The sequence below is a fragment of the Bubalus bubalis genome, chromosome 13 (assembly GCF_019923935.1).
Source record: "Bubalus bubalis isolate 160015118507 breed Murrah chromosome 13, NDDB_SH_1, whole genome shotgun sequence".
Classification (NCBI taxonomy): Eukaryota; Metazoa; Chordata; class Mammalia; order Artiodactyla; family Bovidae; genus Bubalus; species Bubalus bubalis.
In genome coordinates, this window is record NC_059169.1 from 59480804 (window position 1) to 59505623 (window position 24820).

At 39.8% G+C, this 24820-nt stretch overlaps 1 protein-coding gene across 5 annotated transcripts in view; it reads left to right on the top strand.

Annotated features, from left to right (window-relative positions):
• The first annotated feature begins 486 nt into the window (after window positions 1-486).
• USPL1 (ubiquitin specific peptidase like 1) overlaps window positions 487-24820 on the top strand; it is a 28923-nt gene continuing 4589 nt past the window's right edge. The window contains exons 1-8 of one of the 5 annotated variants that reach the window (XM_006078591.3): window positions 487-805; window positions 3836-4001; window positions 4515-4643; window positions 7141-7786; window positions 10984-11097; window positions 15166-15295; window positions 21422-21547; window positions 24091-24248. In XM_006078591.3, coding sequence (XP_006078653.1) covers window positions 3903-4001; window positions 4515-4643; window positions 7141-7786; window positions 10984-11097; window positions 15166-15295; window positions 21422-21547; window positions 24091-24248 — 1402 coding nt within the window. In that variant the 5' untranslated portion in view covers window positions 487-805; window positions 3836-3902. Of the gene's footprint in view, window positions 806-3835; window positions 4002-4514; window positions 4644-7140; window positions 7787-8182; window positions 8278-10983; window positions 11098-15165; window positions 15296-21421; window positions 21548-24090; window positions 24249-24820 lie in introns of those variants that run through there. The other 4 variants (XM_006078588.3, XM_006078589.3, XM_006078590.3 and 1 more) reach the window with 4 other exon arrangements.

Here is a 24820-nt window from a genome sequence, read left to right on the forward strand (position 1 = left end):
CAGGGAGGGGCAGCTCCGTGTGTGGGGACCCTTTGTGAACAGGCTCTGTGGCAGCTCGGCTCTCACCGAGGCTTTCATGAGAGCGGACTATGGGGCCCCCGCGCCGCCCGCCCCGACGCGGAAACCTCGGCGCTGCGGGCGGGCGCCGGCCAAGAGCCCCTCCATCGCACCCTCCGCCAGCTGTGGGGGCCTTCGCTCCTCGCCCGCCCGCCGGCCCACCCAAGTCACTCAGGGCGCGTCGGCTTTCGACCCGGGGTCGCCCGGCCAAGCCGCAACGAGACGCGCGCTGGGATCTTTCCTTAGCGTAATCCCTCCGCTGCCGGCCGCGCACTAGTTTTAATCACGCCCCATTCTCCCCCGCCTTCCCCCGCCTGGCCGTCGGCGTCACCTCCGCCACCCGAGCGCTTTCCAGCAGCTTCCAGAAACGTCGCCTCCCCAAACCCAGCCACTCACATATGGCGGGCTCTTGCAGCCACCGGCCCCGCCCCTAGTCGTCGCCGCAGCTACAACTGCGGCTGCGGCGGCCGAGCGGAAAGCCACGCCTCTCTGCGGAGGCCCACCGGAAGTGCTCCTGTCTTCGCCTTCCCTGCCCGGCTGACGCCCTTTCGGGGCCCCCACGCAGAGCCGGAAGGGGAAGTATTTCTCCGGGGACTCAAACCGGAAGCTGCTTTCCTAGCGGAGGGGCTCGGGGGGAGGAGCGGGCCGAGGAGAACGTGGGTTGAACGTCGCGCTCTGGCGTGGGAGCTCCAGTTGGAACGGGAGTTCCGAGCGACCCGGACGCGAGGAAGGACCGAGCCGGCGGCAGGTAAGAGAAAAGACGGAGTAGCTTCCTTCAGCTTCTGAAATAGGAAAAGCCGATGGAGCTGGGGTGATCTTTGGGGGTACTCCGCTGGTTGAAAGGAGGGGCTAGGCTGGGAGGGGGAAAGGCTTGGTGAGTAAGGTGTTAGAATCGAGTCCCAGATTCATTCGCTTGGACTCAGAGAGGTAAATGCTGAAGAGAAACCAGAGGTTCCCCTCACCGCCCCCCCCCCCCCCCCCCCTTCATAAGGAGCGTGAATTAACGGAACCCTGGTCTCCTCGGGTTTCCAAGATTGGGTTTTGAGACTGACGTCTCCTGGTCTATGATTCGGGACGGCTGGCTTGGGTACCAGACAGGGCTGGGCGCCGAAAGCCAGCCCTAGCCCTCGGCTTCAAGTCTGTGTGGCCTCACCTTTGACAGCTTGCGTGCCGAGCCCCCTTCCTTGGAGGGAAAGCTTAAACGGGTGTAAGGCCTTCTGCGAGCAGTTGGTTCTCTGGGTTTCCCCATTTTGCACTGGGCTGTGACTTCAGCTTAATTGCTGCTTTCGCTAGCCTCAGGGCCAACTTGACGCTTTGATGCTGGGTTAGTACTTGACATTTGGGCTTCTGGAGCGTCAGTGGCTCACAGAAGTAATGAAAAGGGTGGGGGTGGGGGTGGGGGTGGGGAGCGGCTCAGAAAAAAAAACGCGGAGGGTGAAGTGGAGTAGACGGTAAGACTGGAAAGCCAGTGGTCTCACAGTGCGGTGGTCTTAGCATTGCCCTCAGGTAACCCTGAACGACTGAACACACAAGCACGGAGCTGTCTGGACTTTACTGTAATCAGACTGGAATCATTACTTGATTTTAAGCTGAGCAGCGACAGACTCAGACTTGTTTTTCTTTAATAAAAGCATCACTTTGGCAGTGATAAGGAGTGGAGATGGAGATGAAGACAGAAGGGGTTTGAGATGCCTCCAAAGAACTGTCCACAGAATTTGATGACTTTGACTAGAGAACCACTCAAATTTTCTAGTATGTGTGTTTGTAAGCATAGAGGTGCCAAAGTCTAAGATAAATAAAAGCAAAAGGAGCAGGAGCAGGTGGTTTTTTGAAGAGAGGACAATGAGGCCAGTCATTCAGGGATAAATTAAGTTGTAAGAACTACCCCATGGTTTCCTATCTAGGACCAAGTAAGTTGTATTTGAAAGACTTGAATAGCCTACCTCTGGGGTTTGTTTGTTTTTTTTTAGCGAATTTTCTTTTGGGGCTTCTGCATATTCAGGATTTCAACCACCAGCCTACCTGTTTTACCATTGAAATTGTTGGGTGATAGGATCAGGAGAGCAAATTTGAATTCTTATCATGTTTTACTTTAGTAGAGAGAGAGAGAACCAGCCGGAAAAGTTTGCTTAATCCCTCAGGCAGATGGAAATTTTCAACAAGGAAGATTTGTTCCAGATACATGGCTTACCAGCCTTTTTTTTTTTTTTTTTGAGAATACTGCAGAATGATCCAAGCTATGCTGCCTATTTTCTGCATAATGTATAAAAGAGCACTAAATAGTAGTTAAAATTTGCTGTGTGTCAGGTGCTAAACATTTTACACGCATTGCATTTAATTCTTAGAATCATCTGATTTTCCAAATACAGTTTTGAACCTAAAGCCCGTGCTTTTAGCCACTCGTGAATCCTAGAAGTTTGACTCTTCCTGTATAGTTCCCTTCTGTGAGTAGGTTATAAACAGAATCAGCCAGAGTTAACAAATTGGTGTTGTCCTTGAGGAACTTAAAAGGAAAAAGCACTAAACTTGTTTTTTTACCCTTTTGGCAGTGATACTCAGTGGACTGAATTTGGCCCCCTACCCCCAACTCCACCCCCCAGGTTGGCAACATTTGACAGACATTTGATGACATCTGGAGATAGGTTACAAGTGAGGGGTGGGTGTTGTTGGCATCTAGCAGTTAGAGGTCAGTGATGCTGCTGAACATCCCCTTAACCCACAGGACAGCCTCCACAACAAATTGATCTGGTCTATGATGTCTGTAATCTTGTGGTTGAGAAATCCTGCTTATGAATGGTTCTTGAGGAATAGCAACATGAGATTCACTGATGTTTTTCTAAAGAGCATTTTTATTTTTGGAATTATTCCTTGGCTTGAAAGCTGTGTAAAGTATATTCCTCTGAAACAGAATAGCATAACTAGTTTCTAAAGTGAATCTGTGAGCCCCAGTTTCCCAGGAGGTGGTTGTCATAAGAATCATGGAGTCTTAGATCTTGGAAAAACTTTTCTTCCAAGTGTTCTACAAATCCCTGTGAAGTGGTAATTCACTCTTCTCAGAGTTCTCCTTTATCTAGTTTTCCTTGTACTTTATTTAAGCTACTGTTAACAATTACTTTCCCTTACACTGAGCTCCAGTCACATAATTTTGACTTGACTGAATGTGATTCTACTCCAGGGGACTACACTCAAAAAACACTTGTTACATGTGTAATTTGTACTATGACAGTATTTATATTTTTGTTCTGTTAGAAATTATTTAATGTAAAGTACATTATTGTCAGCTTTTAAGAAGTGGCACTGTTCTCAGCTGGTGATATATTCTTGATAATTGAAAGCAATAGGAATGTAAGGGTTCTTTGTTCCTTGTAAAGTAATAGCACAATGGATCTAGGTTTTGTAAAGTACTTTCTTAATATAATGTTTATATATTTGTTTTAAATTGAATATAGACTAAAAACTTAACGTTTTCAAACTCTGGTCAATACAGTTAACTAATAGCTAACTCTATTAAAAGTTTTGGTGTTTCCTTCTAAATGAGTCTACTACGAAGACTGGTCCTATTGCTGGTTTATGCCCTCTTCCCACAAATTTGCTAGATTTATAAATAAATTTAGGTATTTTGCTTTCACTTCAAAATAAGAATTTTAGAATCTGTTTAACCTAGGGTATATAGTTCTCAAAATATACTTAATGTATATCCATCTTCTAAAATAGCATAACTCTTTTTCAAAGTAAATAGGATTTTTGTTTAATTATCTATTGACTTTTTTTTTTCCAGGGTTCATTGAGAAATCCTTAGTGCTATTGACATGTTTCAAGGGACATAAATTAGCCAATGACTCGGAATGACGGATTCCCCGAAGAGTGGAAATGGTTTGCCAATGGTTGGACCAGGGCCTGATATAGGGAACTCTTCACTCCACATGGTGGGGTACTTGGGAAAAGTTAGTGCACTTATTTTTTGCCTCAGTGCAAAGTTGGTTTTTTTCCCTCTTGTTTTTGAGACTTAAATTTGGTTTTAATTTTACCAATTAATTTCTAAAAAATTGTATCTTCCACGGAAATCTTACAGTAATGGCGAAAGACTGTTTCTGTTTACCTCTCTGTTTCATTGATATGTGAAAGTAGAAAGAAAACATAGACCTTATGGTTTACTGTTTGAAAATAGCGAGTATTTTCAGTGGTAGCTAACGCTACTTTTTCTCTTGCAAAATAAAACTAATGCTATTCTTAACACCTATTTTAATATTTAAAACTAGAATATATTCTTTTTGGAATAATAGCTGTATTAAAGCCTTTATGGATTTCTTTTATTTGCTGTCTTTTAAGATATCTTGCCAGGATGCTTCTAGGTGAAAATTATTAAAAAATGTTCTGGTTGCTTTTACATTTAACTTTTTGTAATTTGATAAAATCTGTACGTGTCTCTATTTTAATTTCCTTTCTTTCTCTTTTAGAATTGTGATTCAGCGAAAGTTTTGTCAGATGGATATTGCCCTGTTTGTAGGGCGAAGGGAAAGTTAAAAGCCTTAAAGCCTTACCGAATTAGTTTTCAAGAATCTGTCTTTTTGTGTGAGGATCTGCAGGTAAAGTATTAATCTTAGATGGTATCAAAGTTTTAGCCTTTTGCTTTTTTCTTCACTGCTTAAATTTGCGCTCATTTTGTAGTTTTTAGACTGTATGTTTTTTAATATGTAGATAATCAAAGTCTAGATCTGTCTGGTATGCAATTTTAAATATTCTCTGTTATTTTTCCACTCAGTTTCCTGAGTTATTACATGAAGATGTTAAGACTTGTTAGAGGAGGGAATATATTTCAAGATTTTTTTTTTTAAACCTTTTGGGGGTCCTTTAGATGTTGTCACCTTATCTGTTGGTTTATTAACTTTGGGACTCACTGAGAAAGTTATTAACCTCTAAATGTTATGTATTTAAGAACTCTGGAACTTCTTCACCTTGCAAAACTGAAATTCTGTACCGTTGAATAACAACTTCTCCCCGTAGCCCTGGCAACTACTATTCTAATTGTCTATGGATGTGACTAATCTCTAGGTACCTCATATAAGTGGAATCATACAGTATTTGTCTTTTTGTGATTTTGCTTAGTGTAATGACCTCAAAGTTTATCCGTATTGTACCATATGACAGGAGTTCCCTTTTTATTTTATTTTATTTTATTTTATTTTTAAACTTTACATAATTGTATTAGTTTTGCCAAATATCAAAATGAATCCGCCACAGGTATACATGTGTTCCCTTTTTTAAGGCTACATAACGTTCTACTGTGTTAATATGTATATACCACATTTTCTTTATCCATTTGTTTGTACATGGACATTTGGTTTCCTTCTGCTTCTTGGCTATTGTGAATAATGTTGTAATAAAAGTATGGGTGTGCAAATATCTCTTCAGGGTCTTGCTTTCAATTGCTTTGGACAACTTTTTGAATACAAAATTACTGCTATTGAGTTTAAAGTGTTCTATATCATCTGACATGTGGTAGGATTAAGGAAATAATCTCAGGATATAAAAGTTGAGGATCAAGTTGTTGATGGCGACTGCACATCTAGTTAGTAATGGAAAAATGAAGAACTTGTCCTGTTAAACTAAAGAATTTCTAAATAAGTGCATTATTAGGAATATAGTGTTCACTTGTATAGAAGATGCTATATTTTAAAATGGAGGATTTAGTGCATTTCAGGTTTCCCGTGTAGTTCAGTCGGTAAAGCATCTGCCTGCAGTGCAGGAGACCTGGGTTCAATTCCTGGGTCAGGAAGTTCCCCTGGAGAAGGAAATGGCAATCCACTCCAATATTCTTGCCTAGAGAATCCTATGAATGGAGGAACCTGGCAGACTACAGTTCATGGGCTCATAAGAGTTGGACATCTTTCTTTCTTTCTTTCTTAGTGCATTTCAGTTAGTTGTTGCTGTAAAATGAACCATCTCAAAACTTAGTGACAAAGTGACTTAATGGCTTCACTCATGATTCTGTGGGTTGTCAAGGCAGTTCTTACACTTCCCATTTTGTTGGCTGGTACAGCTAAATTTAGTCTGTGTGGCAGGCTGTGGATGCCAGCTCCCAACTGGGAACTCAGCTCAGGTAGTCAGCAAGAATCTCACTTCTTTTCCACAAGGATCTCTCCATAAGGGTAATTGGGATCCTTAGAGTGCAATAGCCAGAACTAAGAAAGTGTCTTCCAGAAAGACGGCTGTGAGAGGGCAAGTCCAGTCAGCCAGTGCTTCAGGCTCCGTGGGCATCCTGGTTGTTCGTGTCCCATCACAGCTAGTCATGTGGCCAAGACCGAGGCTGTGGCAGGGGGCTGACCCTAGGGCCTGACTACCTGGAGATATAGTTCTTTACTTCACTAGGGGTCACTGAGGTGGCTGTCTACCATACCTGTATAGAAGAAGGCATGTTTTAAGTGAAGGCACACAGGATGTAGATTTCTTGCATCTATCTTATAAAATGTTTTGCTGGTGTTCAAGCTTAGGGAAAATTCGTTGGTAATTTTAGTGATTTGTTTACACTTTTGCTATTTGGCTGAAATTGTGTTCATGCATGGTGAAGTCATTAAAATTTAGCCAATTTGATTCTGAGACCCCGTGTGGTTGTAAAATTGGTCCACTGATGTGCTCTCTGGTTAATACTCAGTTTCAAAACTATGTAACGTAGACATTACTCTTTGCAACTTTTTACGTTGAAACTACTTTTCTAGTTTTTAATGCCATGCAAGTATACCTATCCCCAAAAGAATAGTACACTTATCATAGAATTTTAGAATTTTTAATTCATTCAACATTGGATTCTTTTGTTAAAGCAAAAATATGTATGTTTTCTTTCTTAGCTTACCCTGGTGTAGCTTAGAGTAAACCCTTGACTATTCAAATTAACTAGGAAAAAATTACTCTTTTGAGGACTAAATTTTTGACTAGTTGTTTATCCTTGTTCCTTCAAATTTAGATTAATAGTATTATATACCCTCTCATATCAAATTAATGCTAACATTTTATACATATTTTTCATGACATAGAAATGGTAAAGTAAAGCTTGAGCGTATTTGAATTTTTATTTTTTCTTTCTAGTGCATCTATCCTTTGGGCTCTAAATCACTTAATAACTTAATTTCTCCGGGTTTGGAAGATTGTCACACTCCAAATAAGCCTCAAAAAAGAAAGATCTTGGAAACCAACTGTGAAGATTCATCTCTTTTAGCAGGTTCCAAAAAGACTAAAAATCATCGAGGCATTGACAGTGAACAAGTTTTGAACAGTAATCATAATGGAGGAGAATATGATGGAACCTCACCAGACTTACCTGGTTCACTGTACAGTGGACAGCAGAATCCAGTTAGGACAGCTGATTCTTGGGAGCAGAATGAGGCTTTGGAAGCTGATACTGTTGACATGGCTTCTGAGGAAGATGCTACCATGGTTGATGTTTCTGGAACTGAAGGAACTCGCCCTCAAAATGAAAGATGCACATCTGAACTGGAAAAGCCACTGGAGAGCAAACATACCTCATTTTGTCAGACTTCGTGTGTCCAGTGGAAAAATGCACATGCTCTGTGTTGGTTAGACTGTATCCTGTCAGCACTGGTGCACTTGGAAGGGCTGAAAAGCACTGTGACTGACCTGTGCTCTAAAGAGGAGTCTGTGTTTGGGCGGTTGTTTACCAGGTATAATGAAGCCAATAAGCTTCTGCACACCAGTCAGCTGGATGGAGTTAAAGGTTAGTAATAACATTTTATTTCTCTTTAATTTTTAGAGAGACGAATATTGAACTTGTCTCATAGCGTGTGAAAAAGATGCCATTAGTACCCATTGTTCTGTGGACACCTGGGAGCAGGGACCAAAGGGACCATATCTTGAAGCTTGAGATAATACCAGTTGTGTTATGTGACTGCCCACAGGGCAGTCTTTTTCAAAAACTAACAGTAAGGAGTCTGTGGCTATATCTTATCTGTTAGTCAATGGTGATCAACATAGAGTCCATCAAAGAAAAACTTTGTAAGTTTTTGAGTTGCTGTAAAGTGGAATAAAGAAGTAAATAGATCACCCATAATCCCACAACTCTCCAAAAATCACTTCATAGTGAGGGATATATTTTTATTTTCTCATGAAATAGGATACCAGGAACCACCTCCAACCCAAGATAAAATATTTGCAGTGATTTACATGTACCTTTGTGTTCTCCCCATGCCATCCTCTACTTCCCCGAAGGTAATCATTATCCTAAAATGTGTTTTATCATTTCTTCTTTTTAAATAGTTCTTCCTACATATGTATGGCTAAGTAATGTATTGCCTAATTTAATGTTTTGAACTTTATAAAAAAAAGATACACAGTATATTTTTTCTGGGACCTTTTTTTTTTTCCTATAAAGATTTATCTGTAAAGCTGCTTGTATCTGTGGCTCACCGATTTTAATTGCTGTGTAATATTTCCAGTTTGTCAGAATACCAGTTTGTAAGTATAGCAGTGCATTTGTTCATCTATCATTGGGTTGATTCTTGCCATCATAAATACTGCTGCCGTGACTGTTTTTAGGCCAGTCTCTCGGGGCCCAAGAGTTTCCCTTGGATCTACCTTAGGATAGACTCTGAGTTCACACAGACTGGATAAAGGCTGATGGTTTTCCAGAGTGGTTGTACCAGTGTGTACTCCCATTAGCAATGTAGATGAGATCTTCCTCATCCATATTTCCTCCCTTGGCTATTTTCACACTTGGAGATTTTTGCTATTTGAATGATATAAAATGGTCCTGATTTGCTTTTCCCCAATTTTAGAAAGGTTGAACAGCTCTTCCTATATAGATTGACCCTCTGTTCCCTCTGTGAAGCCTGTTTGTGTCTTATACCTGTTTGTTCTGTTGTCATGTGCTTACTGATTTGAGCTTTTATACATCCTTGTTGTTCTATTTATCTATGTCAGATAGCTTGCTACATCTCCCAGTTTATATCTTATGCTTTTGCTTTTTTAAAGATGTCTTTTGATGTACAGAAATTGTTCATCTCCTTTTTGTAGCTAGTAATGTTTGTGGCTTTAAAAAGAAATGTTTCCTTTATCCAAGATGAGAAAGTCATTCACCTGTGTTTTCACTGAGAAGTCACAGAGCTTTGCTTTTTACATTGAAATTCTAAGTTCAGTGGGAGGTAATTGGATATGGTGTGTGGTAAAGGTTCATTTTTTTCCCCATTGCATAGCCAGTTTTTCTAGCTCCACCTTTTTCCTCAAGTGATCTGCCATGCCCCCTTTGTTGTATGACAGTCTGTGTAAGCAGTTCCTTAGCACTCAGTTTTGTTCTCTTAGTCACTTTGTCTCTGTACCAGTACCACACTGTGTTAATTATTAAGGCTTTTTAGGTCTTGCTGTCCTCATCTTTACTCAACTTGACTTTGGTCTTGCAATCTTTTGTATAAATCTTATACATTGTTTCCCCATCTTTGAATATTTTCCTGTCGCTGTACCAGTGCCAGGCTGTTTAAATTATTATGGCCTTTTGGGTCTTGGTATCTGGTAGGGAAGAATCCTTACTTTTATGCAGTTTGACCTTGGTTATTCAGTATTTTATTCATCTTTTACAAGATAATTGTTTTTATAATATAGTTGTAATTACATTTGTTCCAGCTGCATTACTGTTGATTGTAAGTTTTCTCTTTTTTTCCAGTGTGATCAGATACCAAAAATTCTGGTCAGTGCTCACTTCTTATTATAGGAGACTCCAGATGTTCTCATAGTGAAACACACAAGCACTGTGTTATCAGGCTATATGAATTATTGACTAGTAAGAGATTTGAGTGAAAAGATCTAGTAGCCTAAGAGTAATTAGAATCAGGTGCATATGGGGGCATTTACTCAAAATAATTTTAGTTAATCTTAGTTTCTTAATTTTCTTAGTTTTCTGTCAGTAATTTTGAGGACTTTTGCCCTAAAGAATGTCAAAAACATGGTCAGGTATGTGCCCCAAGATGTTCATTATAATAGTATTTATAATAGTAAAATAAAGAGAAAAATCTTAAATGTCCAGCGATAGGAAATGGCCAATAAAACTATGGTTCAGTTGGAGTGTAATAACTAGCCTGCAAAGTTTTTAATGAAGCACATTTGGGTAAAAAAAGCAGAATGTGGAATTGTACGAAATGCGATGATGTCAATGAAGATCCCTTCATGCCCTCCTTCCTTCCCCTCCCTGCAAAAAAGATGTAGGAGGGAAACATACCAAATGTTAGTTTGGGAAGTAATCATAATATTAAGACTCCTTATAAATTTATCTGTTCCTGTGATCTAGTTAAGTTCAGTAAAAGTTATAAAGAGAAGATTAACTGATTAGAAGTTGTCTTAGCATAAGGAACAATTGCATTGAAAGAAATGGCCTCAGATGTTTCAGAGATGGGCAGAATATTAACATGTAGCTCTTTAGCTAGGCCTGTGATTATTTGGGTGAGAAAAACTTTCACTGAGATCTTACTCCGGCAGAATGATGTTGAGCCAGGCAGTCAGTACTAACGATATTGTGCTGTTAAAAAAGACTGAGGGAATGTATGGTATACTATGGGACTTCCCTGGTGGCTCAGATGGTAAAGCATCTGCCTGCAATGCAGGAGACCCTGGGTTCGATTCCTTAGTCAGGAAGATGCCCTGGAGAAGGAATTGGCTACCCTCTCCAGTATTCTTGCCTAGAGAATCCCGTGGATACCCCGTGATGGGCTGCAGTCCATGGGGTCACAAAGAGACACAAGTGAGTTGACTAAGCACATAAACACATGATACACTACAAAGACAAGAAGAATTAAGGAATTTTGTAGTTTTCCGTTTTGTCTCTGGAAAATTTGTTGACTGAGAAACTTTCATTTTTGATAATGTGTTAATTGTCTGTAGAAAGATATAGGTTGATGAGAAATCTAAAGTTCTATATTTTATTATTAGATGGAGATTGTAAAAAGCTTCCTTCAGAAATATTTGCAAAGATAGAGACCTGTCTGAATGAAGTCAGAGATGAAATTTTTATTAGACTTCAACCTCAGCTTAGATGTACATTAGGTAAGTAATTTGTGGAATTTAACTGTATTACTCATCTACTGTAAAGACACATTTACATCATAAGGAAATACAATACTGTTTTATTACTTGGGATGATCAAATTCTTGGAAGGGAGAATCTGGGTAGAAATGTATCACTGGTTAAGTCATTCAAGGATGGAGTTGTTTTATATAAATATGCATGCATGTGTTCCGTCCCTTCAGAGTGGATGCAGTTTTCAGAGCCAGCTCAGCACTCAGGGGTTACACCATTGGCTTCTTTCCCTGTCCTTTCCCCCAGTAGACTACTCCAGCCGCTCATCTGTTGGGTGGGGGACTCATCCCAGAGGAGCCTTGTCTGTAAGATCACCAGAGTGTAGACTGAGGGGCTCCCATGTTGCATTTTGCAGCTGTCAGTTCCCTCCCAGAGTGACCTGAGATGTTTTATTCAGGTTCCCTACTTCAGTTCCCAGTTGAATTTTAAAGAGTGGTTTCTTCCCCAGTCTGAATCCACACCCTGCTTATCCCTGCTCATTATAAATATTTGGAAGATTGTGTCTTGCTCTACTGCTGCCTTGGATATGGATTTCTGTATAACAGAAGGGATGTCTGAAAATTGTGCACTCATAGCAATTAGGCAGGCATGTAGCTCTTCCTGTACATGTGTCTGCACTACTCAGTCAGCAGTGAGAGGGGCTACGTTAGTGCTTAAGGTCTTACTAATGAAACCTAACATTTGCTTCTGGAAGCACGTTGGAATCTTACAATGTGTGTCCTCATTCTGAATATTGACATGTATTCTAAACCACTAAAGAAAGAGAAGTAGAATCCATACTGGCTTGGAATGTTGGTTACATTTTTAAGATCAGCCAGACACTTAATCATTTTCATTACTGGTTTTTTTTTTTTTTTTTTTTTAATGTTTTATTTTATTTATTGGACACAGCATGTGGGATCTTAGTTTCCCAACCAGGGATCGAACCCATGCTCCCTCCATTGGGAGCTCAGAGTATTAACCACTGGACCACCAGGGAATCCCCATTACTGTTTTTAAAAAAACACATTGTAAGCTATCTTCTCTGCTCTCCCTCCTCACAGTTTAAGAAATATTACAACTAATACCCTTTTTGTACTCTTTCCCAATTATTCCTTACCTCACCACAAAGGTAACTGCTATCTTCAATTTGATATTTCCTTTCCTTCATTGTATATATGTATTTTTTATTTTTTTAAGGAAAAAGCCAGTATTTTATGGTGTCTACTTATTTTTGTAAGTGTAGAGAGTAATTGGAGAAGGCAATGGCACCCCACTCCAGTACTCTTGCCTGGAGAGTCCCATGGACAGAGGAGCCTGGTAGGCTGCAGTCCATGGGTTTGCGAAGAGTCCGACACGACTGAGCGACTTCACTTTCACTTTTCACTTTCATGCATTGGAGAAGGAAATGGCAACCCACGCCAGTGTTCTTGCCTGGAGAATACCAGGGACGGGGGAGCCTGGTGGGCTGCCATCTGTGGGGGTCACACAGAGCTGGACAAGACTGAGGCGACTTAGCAGCAGAGAGTAATTTAGTCTTTGAGTGTTGTGTACCAGGATAGACAGACCAATAGAACAGAATAGAAAGTCCAGATCCAAACGTGCCCACCTCCCCCCAACCCCACCCCCGTTTGGTTTTTTCCTAATGGTGAGGGTTGGTTCCTGATTGGTGGGGGAGGGGGTGTGGGTGGGATTAGAGCCCTTCTTCACAGCATAATTAGAAAGAAACTTAAGAGTATTCACATATTTAAAGACATAAACACGAAAAGCAGAATTGTAAAACTTTGGAAGAAAATATAGGTCACTCTTTTACTAGAGATTGGTGACTGCAGTTAACATCAAAGTTTAAAACCTCTGTGTAAAGATAGAACAAAGAAATAATATCCAGGATATCTTATGAAGAATTCTTGCACATCAGTTTAAAAAAAAGAGAAAAAACCTGATAGAAAAGTGGCCAGACACATTAATGAGTCAGTAACAGAAGAGGAAACCTGAATAGCTAGACAGCAAGGAGTCACTGAAAAGTTTGCATCCTGATGAACAAGGTACTTCAGGGAAATATGCAAACTAGGTACAGACGGTCTCCATCTTTCAGTGGTCCAACTTTTAATTTTTTTCCCGTTTACAATGGTGTTAAAGAGATGAATGCAATCAGTAGAAACTGTGCTTTGAGTTTTGAATTGTGATCTTTTCCTAGACTAGTGATAAGCCCTATGATACTCGCTTGTGATGCTGGGCAGTGGGAGTGAGCTGCAGCTCCCAGCCAGCCATGCGATCACAAGGGTAAACAACCGATATGCTTACAACCATTCTGGATCCAGTCCAGCATCCTGCTTTTCACTTTCAGTGTAGTGTTCAATAAAGTACATGAGATATCCAGTACTTTATTATAAAATAGACATTGTATTCAGTGATTTTGCCCAACAGTAGGCTAATGTTAAGTGTTTTGAGCATGTTGAAGGTAGATTGGGCTAACTTTTGATATTTGGTAGGTTAGGAGGATTAAATGCCTTTTCAACTTAACGATATTTTCCATGATGTATAGGTTTATTGGAACATAACCCTTTCATGAGTTGAGGAAGGTCTATAGTTGAGCAGGAGTTCGGGTTAAGGCAATAGAGACAGAGAAACCACTTAATTTAGACAGGAGGTTATCAAAATTAGAAATAAGCTTTGGTATTGTACATTTCTCTAATAGGATACTTTAGACACCTAAAACTGATAATCAAAAGAAAAATAATTAAGGTAAATTTAGGAGCTATGTACATTACCTAAAATGGTCTGTAATCATATAACTTATTCAATTGTGTTTTGAGCTCTTTTGTGATAGTTTGATTTGTTGAGAACTATATATTTTTTAGAGCTAAAGATTATGTTGTCATAATGCAATATAAATTATTTACTTTTTCACTTGATATTAGTTTCAACAGAGTAAGTAAGTAGAGGCTGATAACTACAAACTCATGCTATACTACATACTCTTTATGCATATGATGTTCATTTTTAGGAGATTAATTTGTTATTTCTGTTTATGAAAAGTATTTTGTTTTAGATTTCTGTTCTTTTACAAAAATAGCAGTGGGACTATAAAATAACCTTTGTGACCACTGATACTGATAGAGTGGTGCCTAAGACCACTGATTCTCAGGCAGGAACATCCACTATTCTGCCTCTCAATACAGCCGACTGAGATGACTCCTCTCAAGTGTGTTCCAGACAGCTGTAGTTCCAGGGTTGGGGAGAAGCGAACGTTGGAAGTGAAGCAGTCCCCTGGGGGAGGGAGTCAATGGCAGGGCTTGGATTAGTCCTTGGGCCAAATCAGTAAGACAGCATCTAAACTCCCTGGAGGATAGAAAGGAGGGAAAGCAATTAGAGGATGAACGTGAGGAGAATCTAAGTCCTCCTCCTAACGTGCTGCTCTCCAAATTGGAAGACAGAATCCACAGTTCAGCTTTTGTTTTAATGACAACAAAATTCAGATGTTCTTTAGTTTTAAAGTTGTTGAAGTTTAATTGTTAAAAGATTAAGAAGAGCAGTGGCTGAGGAGTCTGGTCCTGTGAGTCTGGTGCGTCATGCCCTCACCACTTTGTAGAACAAGAGAGTCAGAGTAGAGATGGCTTTTTTTCATGGTTTTGTCCAACTTGGAAATTATTATCCTACAGGGTTTCTCCAGTTATATTATATTTAGCATCTGTACCAAACAAATCTACATATTTTTGCTTTGTTTTTATGATGCTTTACAACTGTCACAGTACTGAGGATTTCTTTTTTCCCTGAGAAAAGCTTATCTGAGGAGACAGTATGAGTCTTCTGTATCTTTGTCTTAGGTGTTTTCATAAGTGTCAACAAGACAAATGAAAGATAGCGAGTCAGAATTAAAATGATGAGCATTTTTAGAAAGTGCTTCGAAAACTTCTCTTGCCCAATTGTGAATAACTTACTCTGTCATATATACATATTCCCATATATTCATACTGTGAATATAGTGAGAAAAGACACTTTGTAATTTTTTTTTCAGTTCATTATGAGCAATAATTTTTCTTTTTCTTCTTCAAGGTGATATGGAAAGTCCTGTGTTTGCATTTCCCCTGCTCTTAAAAATAGAACCCCACATTGAACAGCTCTTCACATACTCTTTTTCTTGGAATTTTGAATGTTCACACTGTGGACACAAGTATCAAAACAGGTTAGTGTTTCTATTTTCTTTAATGGATTCATTCTGTTGAAAATGTCTCCAGGTAATGAAATATGAAGAAAACTTGCTTCCACTTGTAGCATTGCTGTCTTTACCCTTGATAAAATTTCCTTTTGTATATTGAAGTTTCTCCACTGCTAAAAGGAAAAAGTTGAGCCCCAGAAACTGTATTATTTACTTGCTTTTTCATACTAAAAGAGTACCAATAATAATAATCAGATCAGTCGCTCAGTCGTGTCCGACTCTTTGTGACCCCATGAATCGCAGCACGCCAGGCCTCCCTGTCCATCACCAACTCCCAGAGTTCACCCAGACTCAGGTCCATCGAGTCAGTGATGCCATCCAGCCATCTCATCCTCTGTCGTCCCCTTCTCCTCCTGCCCCCAATCCCTCCCAGCATCAGAGTCTTCTCCAATGAGTCAACTCTTTGCATGAGGTGCCCAAAGTACTGGAGTTTCAGCTTTAGCATCATTCCTTCCAAACAAATCCCAGGGCTGATCTCCTTCAGAATGGACTGGTTGGATCTCCTTGCAGTCCAAGGGACTCTCAAGAGTCTTCTCCAACACCACAGTTCAAAAGCATCAATTCTGCAGCGCTCAGCCTTCTTCACAGTCCAACTCTCACATCCATACATGACCACAGGAAAAACCATAGCCTTGACTAGACGAACCTTTGTTGGCAAAGTAACGTCTCTGCTTTTGAATATGCTATCTAGGTTGGTCATAACTTTCCTTCCAAGGAGTAAGCGTCTTTTAATTTCATGGCTGCAGTCACCATCTGCAGTGATTTTGGAGCCCAAAAAAATAAAGTCTGACACTGTTTCCACTGTTTCCCCATCTATTTCCCATGAAGTGGTGGGACAGGATGCCATGATCTTCGTTTTCTGAATATTGAGCTTTAAGCCAACTTTTTCACTCTCCACTTTCACTTTCATCAAGAGGCTTTTGAGTTCCTCTTCACTTTCTGCCATAAGGGTGGTGTCATCTGCATATCTGAGGTGATTGATATTTCTCCCGGCAATCTTGATTCCAGCTTGTGTTTCTTCCAGTCCAGCGTTTCTCATGATGTACTCTGCATATAAGTTAAATAAACAGGGTGACAATATACAGCCTTGACGAACTCCTTTTCCTATTTGGAACCAGTCTGTTGTTCCATGTCCAGTGCTAACTGTTGCTTCCTGACCTGCATACAGGTTTCTCAAGAGGCAGATCAGGTGGTCTGGTATTCCCATCTCTTTCAGAATTTTCCACAGTTTATTGTGATCCACACAGTCAAAGGCTTTGGCATAGTCAGTAAAGCAGAAATAGATGTTTTTCTGGAACTCTCTTGCTTTTTCCATGATCCAGCAGATGTTGGCAATTTGATCTCTGGTTCCTCTGCCTTTTCTAAAACCAGCTTGAGAATCAGGAAGTTCATGGTTCATATTGCTGAAGCCTGGCTTGGAGAATTTTGAGCATTATTTTACTAGCGTGTGAGATGAGTGTAATTGTGTGGTAGTTTGAGCATTCTTTGGCATTGCCTTTCTTTGGGATTGGGATGAAAAGTGACCTTTTCCAGTCCTGTGGCCACTGCTGAGGTTTCCAAATTTGCTGGCATATTGAGTGCAGCACTTTCACAGCATCATCTTTCAGGATTTGGAATAGCTCAACTGGAATTCCATCACCTCCACTAGCTTTGTTCGTAGTGATGCTTTCTAAGGGCCACTTGACTTCACATTCCAGGATGTCTGGCTCTAGGTCAGTGATCACACCATCGTGATTATCCGGGTTGTGAAGATCTTTTTTGTACAGTTCTTCTGTGTATTCTTGCCATCTCTTCTTAATATCTTCTGCTCCTGTTAGGTCCATACCATTTCTGTCCTTTATCGAGCTCATCTTTGCGTGAAATGTTCCTTTGGTATCTGATTTTCTTGAAGTGATCCCTAGTCTTTCCCATTCTGTTGTTTTCCTCTATTTCTTTGCATTGATCGCTGAAGAAGGCTTTCTTATCTCTTCTTGCTATTCTTTGGAACTCTGCATTCAGATGTTTATATATTTCCTTTTCTCCTTTGCTTTTCGCTTCTCTTCTTTTCACAGCTATTTGTAAGGCCTCCCCAGACAGCCATTTTGCTTTTTTGCATTTCTTTTCTATGGGAATGGTCTTGATCCCTGTCTCCTGTACAATGTCACGAACCTCATTCCATAGTTCATCAGGCACTCTATCTGTCAGATCTAGGCCCTTAAATCTATTTCTTACTTCCACTGTATAATCATAAATGATTTTATTTAGGTCATACCTGAATGGTCTAGTGGTTTTCCCTACTTTCTTCAATGTAAGTCTGAATTTGGCAATAAGGAGTTCATGGTCTGAGCCACAGTCAGCTCCTGGTCTTGTTTTTGCTGACTGTATAGAGCTTCTCCATCTTTGGCTGCAAAGAATATAATCAATCTGATTTCGGTGTTGACCATCTGGTAATGTCCATGTGTAGAGTCTTCTCTTGTGTTGTTGGAAGAGGGTGTTTATTATGACCAGTGCATTTTCTTGGCAAAACTCTATTAGTCTTTGCCCTGCTTCATTCCGTATTCCAAGGCCAAATTTGCCTGTTACTCCAGGTGTTTCTTGACTTCCTACTTTTGCATTCCAGTCCCCTATAATGAAAAGGACATCTTTTTTTGGTGTTAGTTCTAAAACGTCTTGTAGGTCTTCATAGAACCGTTCAACTTCAGCTTCTTCAGCGTTACTGGTTGGGGCATAGACTTGGATGACTGTGATATTGAATGGTTTGCCTTGGAAACGAACAGAGATCATTCTGTTGTTTTTGAGATTGTATCCAAGTACTGCATTTCGGACTCTTTGTTGACCATGATGGCCACTCCATTTCTTCTGAGGGATTTCTGCCCGCAGTAGTAGATATAATGGTCATTTGAGTTAAATTCACCCATTCTAGTTCATTTCAGTTCGCTGATTCCTAGAATGTTGACATTCACTCTTGCCATCTCTTGTTTGACCACTTCCAGTTTTCCTGGATTCATGGACCTGACATTCCAGGTTCCTATGCAATATTGCTCTTTACAGCATCGGACCTTGCTTCTATCACCAGTCACATCCACAGCTGGGTATAATAAATAAACATAAATGGTTTGATAGATTACTAGAAGGAATTTTGTTAAGAAGTTCTTTAGTGGGAAGTGGGGACTAAATGGTGAAGTAGCACAGTCCCCTGCCTCCCCCACTTCTGCTGGATTCCCCGCTGAGTAAGTATACCTCTTAGAATTCTTTGCAAAGTCATATGTGTTTTGTTTACTCCTATATTAGAGACTAGGGCTTTTGTTTGCTTGTTTTCAACATTGTGGAAACTTGATTTTAGGCTCCCAGAGTCTTGGCAGCAGATGTTAGAGGTAACTTATGCTCTCCCATTCCTTCCCTTAGTCCTATGAAAGAGCCACCACCAGAATCCTTCTACACGTGAACTGTCTCAGCTTTCTACTTCCCTGCTGCCTCTAGGTGAGGATTAGAGAGATCACGATTGTTGTACATGACCCTGAGATTGGTACTCAGGACGAAACATGGAGAAGAAAGAAGCTGCTAAGTTATTTTGCTTCCATACCCCTACCATATTAAAAAAAAAAAGAGAAATTAGGTTTTGGAAGAGGAGTCAGGGAGAGAAAATTTATCAGACACGACACCCTTGCTGTGTCCATGTATGAGAAAGTCACTGGCTGGCTGGCAATTAAAACGTGACCACGCTGGTTCTGTTGGTCATTTATTCAAACTGTTACAATAGAGGTAAAATCCTTTCCTCTTTTATTGAATTCATCTGTTAGTAAACTAGAAAATTTGGAGTCTCCAAGTTATTGAATAAATGTATATGAAGAAATACTACTTCAGATATTCATTATCTTAACTGAGACTATTTTCAGGTATTTAGGGATTAGTCAAGGAGAGCTGAGTGTGAGAGAATGCTCTAGGAAATCCAACCTGTAGAACCAGGAAGCATTTGTTTTTTTTTTTTTTTTTTTTGATCAGTTAAGTCAAAAGGACTAGAACAGAGTTCAGTTCAGTTGCTCAGTCGTATCTGACTCTTTGTGACCCTGTGGACTGCAGCACACCAGGCTTCCCTGTCCATCAGGGAACAGAGTAAGACTTAGCATTTCACTCATACCTAGGACTTAAGTAACTTTGTATGAGTATTAGAACAAGCATCTGCTTCTAGGTCTTCTGGCATTGAGTTCTATAAATTATTTGACTTTCTCCTCGTTTGACATATGCGGAAACTGAAACTTGAAAGGGGTTAAATTGATGCCTGAGGTGACAGACTAGTAAGTAGAACAACTCTTACTTAGAAGGCTTAGGCTTTCTGTCCCCTCAGACTTGCCTGCTCACTGAGGTATGCTGCCTAATCTCCACCTGGGTCTTAAATAATACAAATAACAGAAACAAGCCTGAAGCCGACAGTCAGCTTGATGATAGCTTTTCCAGAATCTCTATCTCAGTTGTTTGACAGCTTTTCACTGAGCATATTCTCTGTGCCAGGAACTCAACAGAAATCATCTTTATTCTGGCCAAATTCAGACAGTTAGTTAGGGAAGTAACATGGAAACATAACAGAGGGCCAGTGACTTAGCAGTTATTTTGATCTGTTGGCTTTGAATACAAAGTGAAAAGTGCCTTTTGGAGCCGTATAGAAAAACCATGAGAGCTCAAGGGAGAGAATCCGCCAACCACTTGCCCCCCTCCCTTTTTTTTTCGTTAAAGTTTTTTTGCTCTAAAAGTAAAAGTAGTTAGAGGGGAAAAGCTTAAAATGAAGTGGCATTACATTGAAACTTACTTTCACTTAATCTGGTGGAAGAATATCAGCAAACTTGTTCGTTTGTGTGCTGCTGTTTTTAGTGCTAGTTTAAGAGCTTTTGACTTGACTTAGAAGATAGTTTCTGCAGGCAGTTAAAGACCTTTGAGTTGGGCTCCCTGAACTCATTTCATGTCTCTCAGGTTTATCATCTGATGTGTCTCGTTTTCCTCATCTGTAAAATGGGGATGAAAAGAGCGCCTGCCACAGGGATGTTTTGGTAGATGAGTTTGGCTCAGTGCCTTATATGTCGTAGCTGCTCAGGAATGTGAGATGTCATGTGGGGCATTAATGCTTTTTTGCTGAGACAAACTCCCTTTTATTAATGAAAAATAGGAGCCTTTACTTAATATTTATCTTTGGAAACTGAGAATGTAGCAGAAATAACAGTGCGTTTGTTGATACCTTTATGTGGCTTTGCCTTTAAAATGTTAGCTTCCCTGAGAATTGATCTATTTGTAACAGCCTGTGCTTACCTCACATATAAGTTACTTACTGGTATTTGTTGTTATTTATAAAAGAAGGTGGTGTCTCTTAGATAATAAATAATTGCTCTTTTAAAGATACTGTTAATTGAGTTGAATTGTAGTGTGCCTCTGTAAAGATCATGTTTGCAGATGCTTTTGCTATCAAATATTCAGGCTTAAGTGCAAAATTTAGAACTCATGTAAACTGTGAAAACCGTGTTTTTTCACAACTGATACTTATAGTTTAAGAATCAAAATAATTAATTGTTGCTATTCCCGAATATATGTTTTTGTAAGTGCCCTTTTCATTTTTGGTTGTTAGTAATGGATAGCCAGATGGTGAATCTTTTGAGTAAGGATGAACTCGTAGTACATTTGAAAGCCTTAAAGCAGTGGTCCTTCACTCGGGGCACTTTCCTGCCCTGGGACGTTTGGCAGTGTCTGGAGATAGCTGGTTGCTGCAGCTGGAGGCTGTTACGGCGTCTCGTGTGAAGAGAGGCCAGGAATGAGGCCCAGCATCCTCCAGTGCACAGGTCAGTGCCCTCCAGCGAAGAAGAACCCAGTGCGAAACGTATAGCAGCGGGATTGCCCTTGAGAAGCCCTGCCTTTAACATTTTCATCTCATAGCTGAGAAACTATAGATAATTAATGTGGAGAGTCCTTACAGAGAACTTTACTAGGATAGGGTTAGGAAGGAACGTTGACATAAATTTGCAGGAATAGGAAAGTATGAATAAATAAAGTGCCTTCTGTTTTAGTCATTGATTTAAGGTAACATGAATGAATTTAACTTAATCAAAATTATGTCTTTTTTTTTTTTAATAGATGTATGAAGAATCTGGTCACCTTTACAAATGTCATCCCTGAGTGGCACCCACTTAAGGCTGCCCATTTTGGTCCATGTAACAATTGCAACAATAAGTCACAAATAAGAAAAATGGTATTAGAAAAGTGAGTTTAAATTGCCTTACTATTTTTAGAACGAAGTGAATGTGGATTTACTTTTTTTTTTCCCCAGTGTGTAGTATTGAAAGTGATGACTGCAACTTGCTTTTCAGAAGTTTGAGTTAGCATAGGTTTATGAATTGCCAAAGTGCTTCTCTCTGTCAGGAGCTCTGGTAAGCTGTTCAGGTGACACACCACTGCAGAGCTGACTTAGGGTAATTGTCTGACCCCACACCTACTCTCTCTCCTCCTTTTTTTCTTTGTCTTCTCTCTCTTTTAAGCTTATTAAACTTCCACTTTCCTTACCTGTATCAAGTGCCTAGAGTCATTAGAATTCTGGGATTTCCTTAACCTGGTTTCAAGAACTAAGATGATTCAAAATGAGCCATAGGCTCATCTATCTGAGTTTCCATCTTCTCCCAGACTTCAGCGTGCTAATTCTTCATTCTTCTGTAAGCTTTCTGCTGTCCTTGAGCAGATATATCTTCATTATATATCACCAACCCTTCTGTTTTTCCTCAGTGGGTGGACTGATTAGAATTTTCTTTTTTAGTATTATCAGAAGCCCCATCTCTGTAAAAGCTCACAGGTCAGTTCCATGTTCAGAGAAGGCAGTGGTACCCCACTCCAGTACTCTTGCCTGGAAAATCCATGGAGAGAAGAGCCTGGTGGGCTACAGTCCATGAGATCCTGAAGAGTCGGACTCGACTGAGCGACTTCACTTTCACTTTTCACTCTGATGCATTGGAGAAGGAAATGGCAGCCCACTCCAGTGTTCTTGCCTGGAGAATCCCAGGGATGGGGGAGCCTGGTGGGCTGCCGTCTGTGGGGTCGCACAGAGTCGGACACGACTGAAGTGACTTAGCAGCAGCAGCAGCAGCAGTTCCACGTTAGGCAGTTTCTCTCTCTTTTTTGTTAACACACTCACACATGTACCTCCTCTGTAACTTTGTCCCTCCCTAAAGGACATGTTTTGAGGTTTCATTTGATGTAGTAAAGAATCAGTGACATTAACCGTCTCTTCCCTTTTCCCGATGGCTTTGAATGTGCCAAGAAATCCCTCAGAACCTTTCCTAAAGGTTTTATTTTCACCCAAGTAACAAAATCTCAGTTAATCTACTAGTGCCAAGACCTAAAAGGAGAAAAGAACAGCGTTCCTTCTAGTCCATTTCCAGGCATCTGCTTTAAACCTTTAAGGTAGCATTCACTTTGACATTTCAGTACAGTGTGCCTTTGCCACCTTTTAAAATAGTTGAGGACTGGGACTCTCACACCATCACCTGGGCCCCGCCTGTGTTTAACCTCTCCCTGTTCTTCCAATATGACTACATTTGTTGGTTAAAACAGTACTTCATTGTTTATTATGAGTATACATACATCCCTTCTCCTGCCAAGGAGTATATGTGGTTATGTTTCATCTCTTTCATAGCTCTTTATTTTTCCTGGAGTTATTGATTGTGTTTTCATTTGCTTTGTTATATATGCATTGTGAATTTTCTCCAAATTCTTCAAATGCCCATTAATTTTCTAAACACTTAAACGCTTCACAGTTTTTAAATTCTCCCCACTTGTGGCATCGCAGATCAATGTGTGGCAAAAAACAGAATTTATTGATATAGACAGTTTGCAGGACTTTTTATTTATAGTTACGTAAAGATCAGATTATTCTCTAATAGATTGACAAGGGATAATTTACAAATTATCCCTTGTCAGTTTGGATAATCTACATTTTTGGACACTGATTCAAGTTTATTTCAGCTGAATAAATGTTGATAAGCTAAGTAAGTTTTGACATCTGTTTAAATACCTGGGAAAAGAGATATTCAACACTTTTTATAAATCCTGAAAGTTCTGTTAAATTTAGTTATTTGAGGCCTATTCTGGGTTCTGTTCTCTGGTTTGTCATGTTACTGTAATGTATTTTTGAAATTACAGATGTTTTGAAATTTATAGTAAATCAACCAGTATGTTTTCTTTTCTACTTAGAAATAAACTTTTTGTAAGTAGAATTTTAACTTGATGGGTCTGTCTACTTCCTGAGAAAACAGAGAAATAGGCTGAATTATTAGCTTATTCGATTTATTAAAATGTTTATTTGAATATTTTAGGTTTGTTATTTTGTTTCACATATTACCTGTCCCGTCTAACAAAAAAGCAGTTAATTTGGGCACTTGGTGCCAAAGAAAATTCTCAAAGGTCTAGATTTTTTTCTTTTGATTCTGTGAGGTAGTTTTCAAGAGATCTTCTGTAAGCCAAAGCACTATTGCAGCTTACAGAGCAAGTTTTGTTTAATGGCCTGTGTTAGAGCTTTACTACATGATGGCCTCCAACTGTCACTGACACCATTCTGAGAAGGGTGTACTGTTACACACGTCTTCAAATGAGTTCTCCGTTTCTAATTAAGGCACACATCTGGAGGTTCTCAAGAAAAAGCAGTGCAGTTGGCCTTGGGAGTGTTATGCGTGACTCACTTGCCTCAGACCATCTTTTGTGCAGCCAGACACATGGCATCACATTCATTTGACTTCTCTTGCCTTTCTCCCCTACAGAGTCTCGCTCGTATTCATGTTGCACTTTGTGGAAGGCTTACCCCATAATGACTTGCAGCGCTATTCATTTCATTCTGAAGGCTGTCTTTATCAAGTAACTTCTGTAATTCAGTACCAAGCAAATAATCATTTTGTAACATGGATTTTAGATGCTGATGGTAAGTGCTTAAACGTTTTTCTTTTATGATAATAGGCATGGGGACTGAACTCTAGTTTGTTGTTCTTTTAAGACAAACGTTGCCTTGACATTCTTTTCTCTCTTCTTGTCCTTGCCTGTTACAACCCCACTCCTCTCCTCTACCCCATCAGCCTGCTTTAGAATCACTCATGGCTGCCTTTGTTTGTTTATATCAGCATTTTTATGAGTATACACATGCATATGCATATTGCTTTTTTAAACAGAGATTGAGGTGAGAGACTACTATTGGTTTATAGTTTGCTGTTTTTCACTGAATGTTCTTCCTGGGGAGAGTTTGGATACATATCACAATATGCTTATAAAAGCACTTTGCAAATGGAAACTCATAAATATAGATATTACCTTAAAGTTTTACCCTACTTCAGAATTTAGGGTGGGATTAGAGTTCTCAATAACTTAAAAAGAAATTTGAAAAAAAATTTTAGTTTTCTAATTGCATTCCAAAGAATGAAAAATCCTCTTCAGAGAGAAGACGTTAGGTGTTTTCCAACTTTGTCAAATATATAAAAATTGTATGGTTAGCTTATAAAA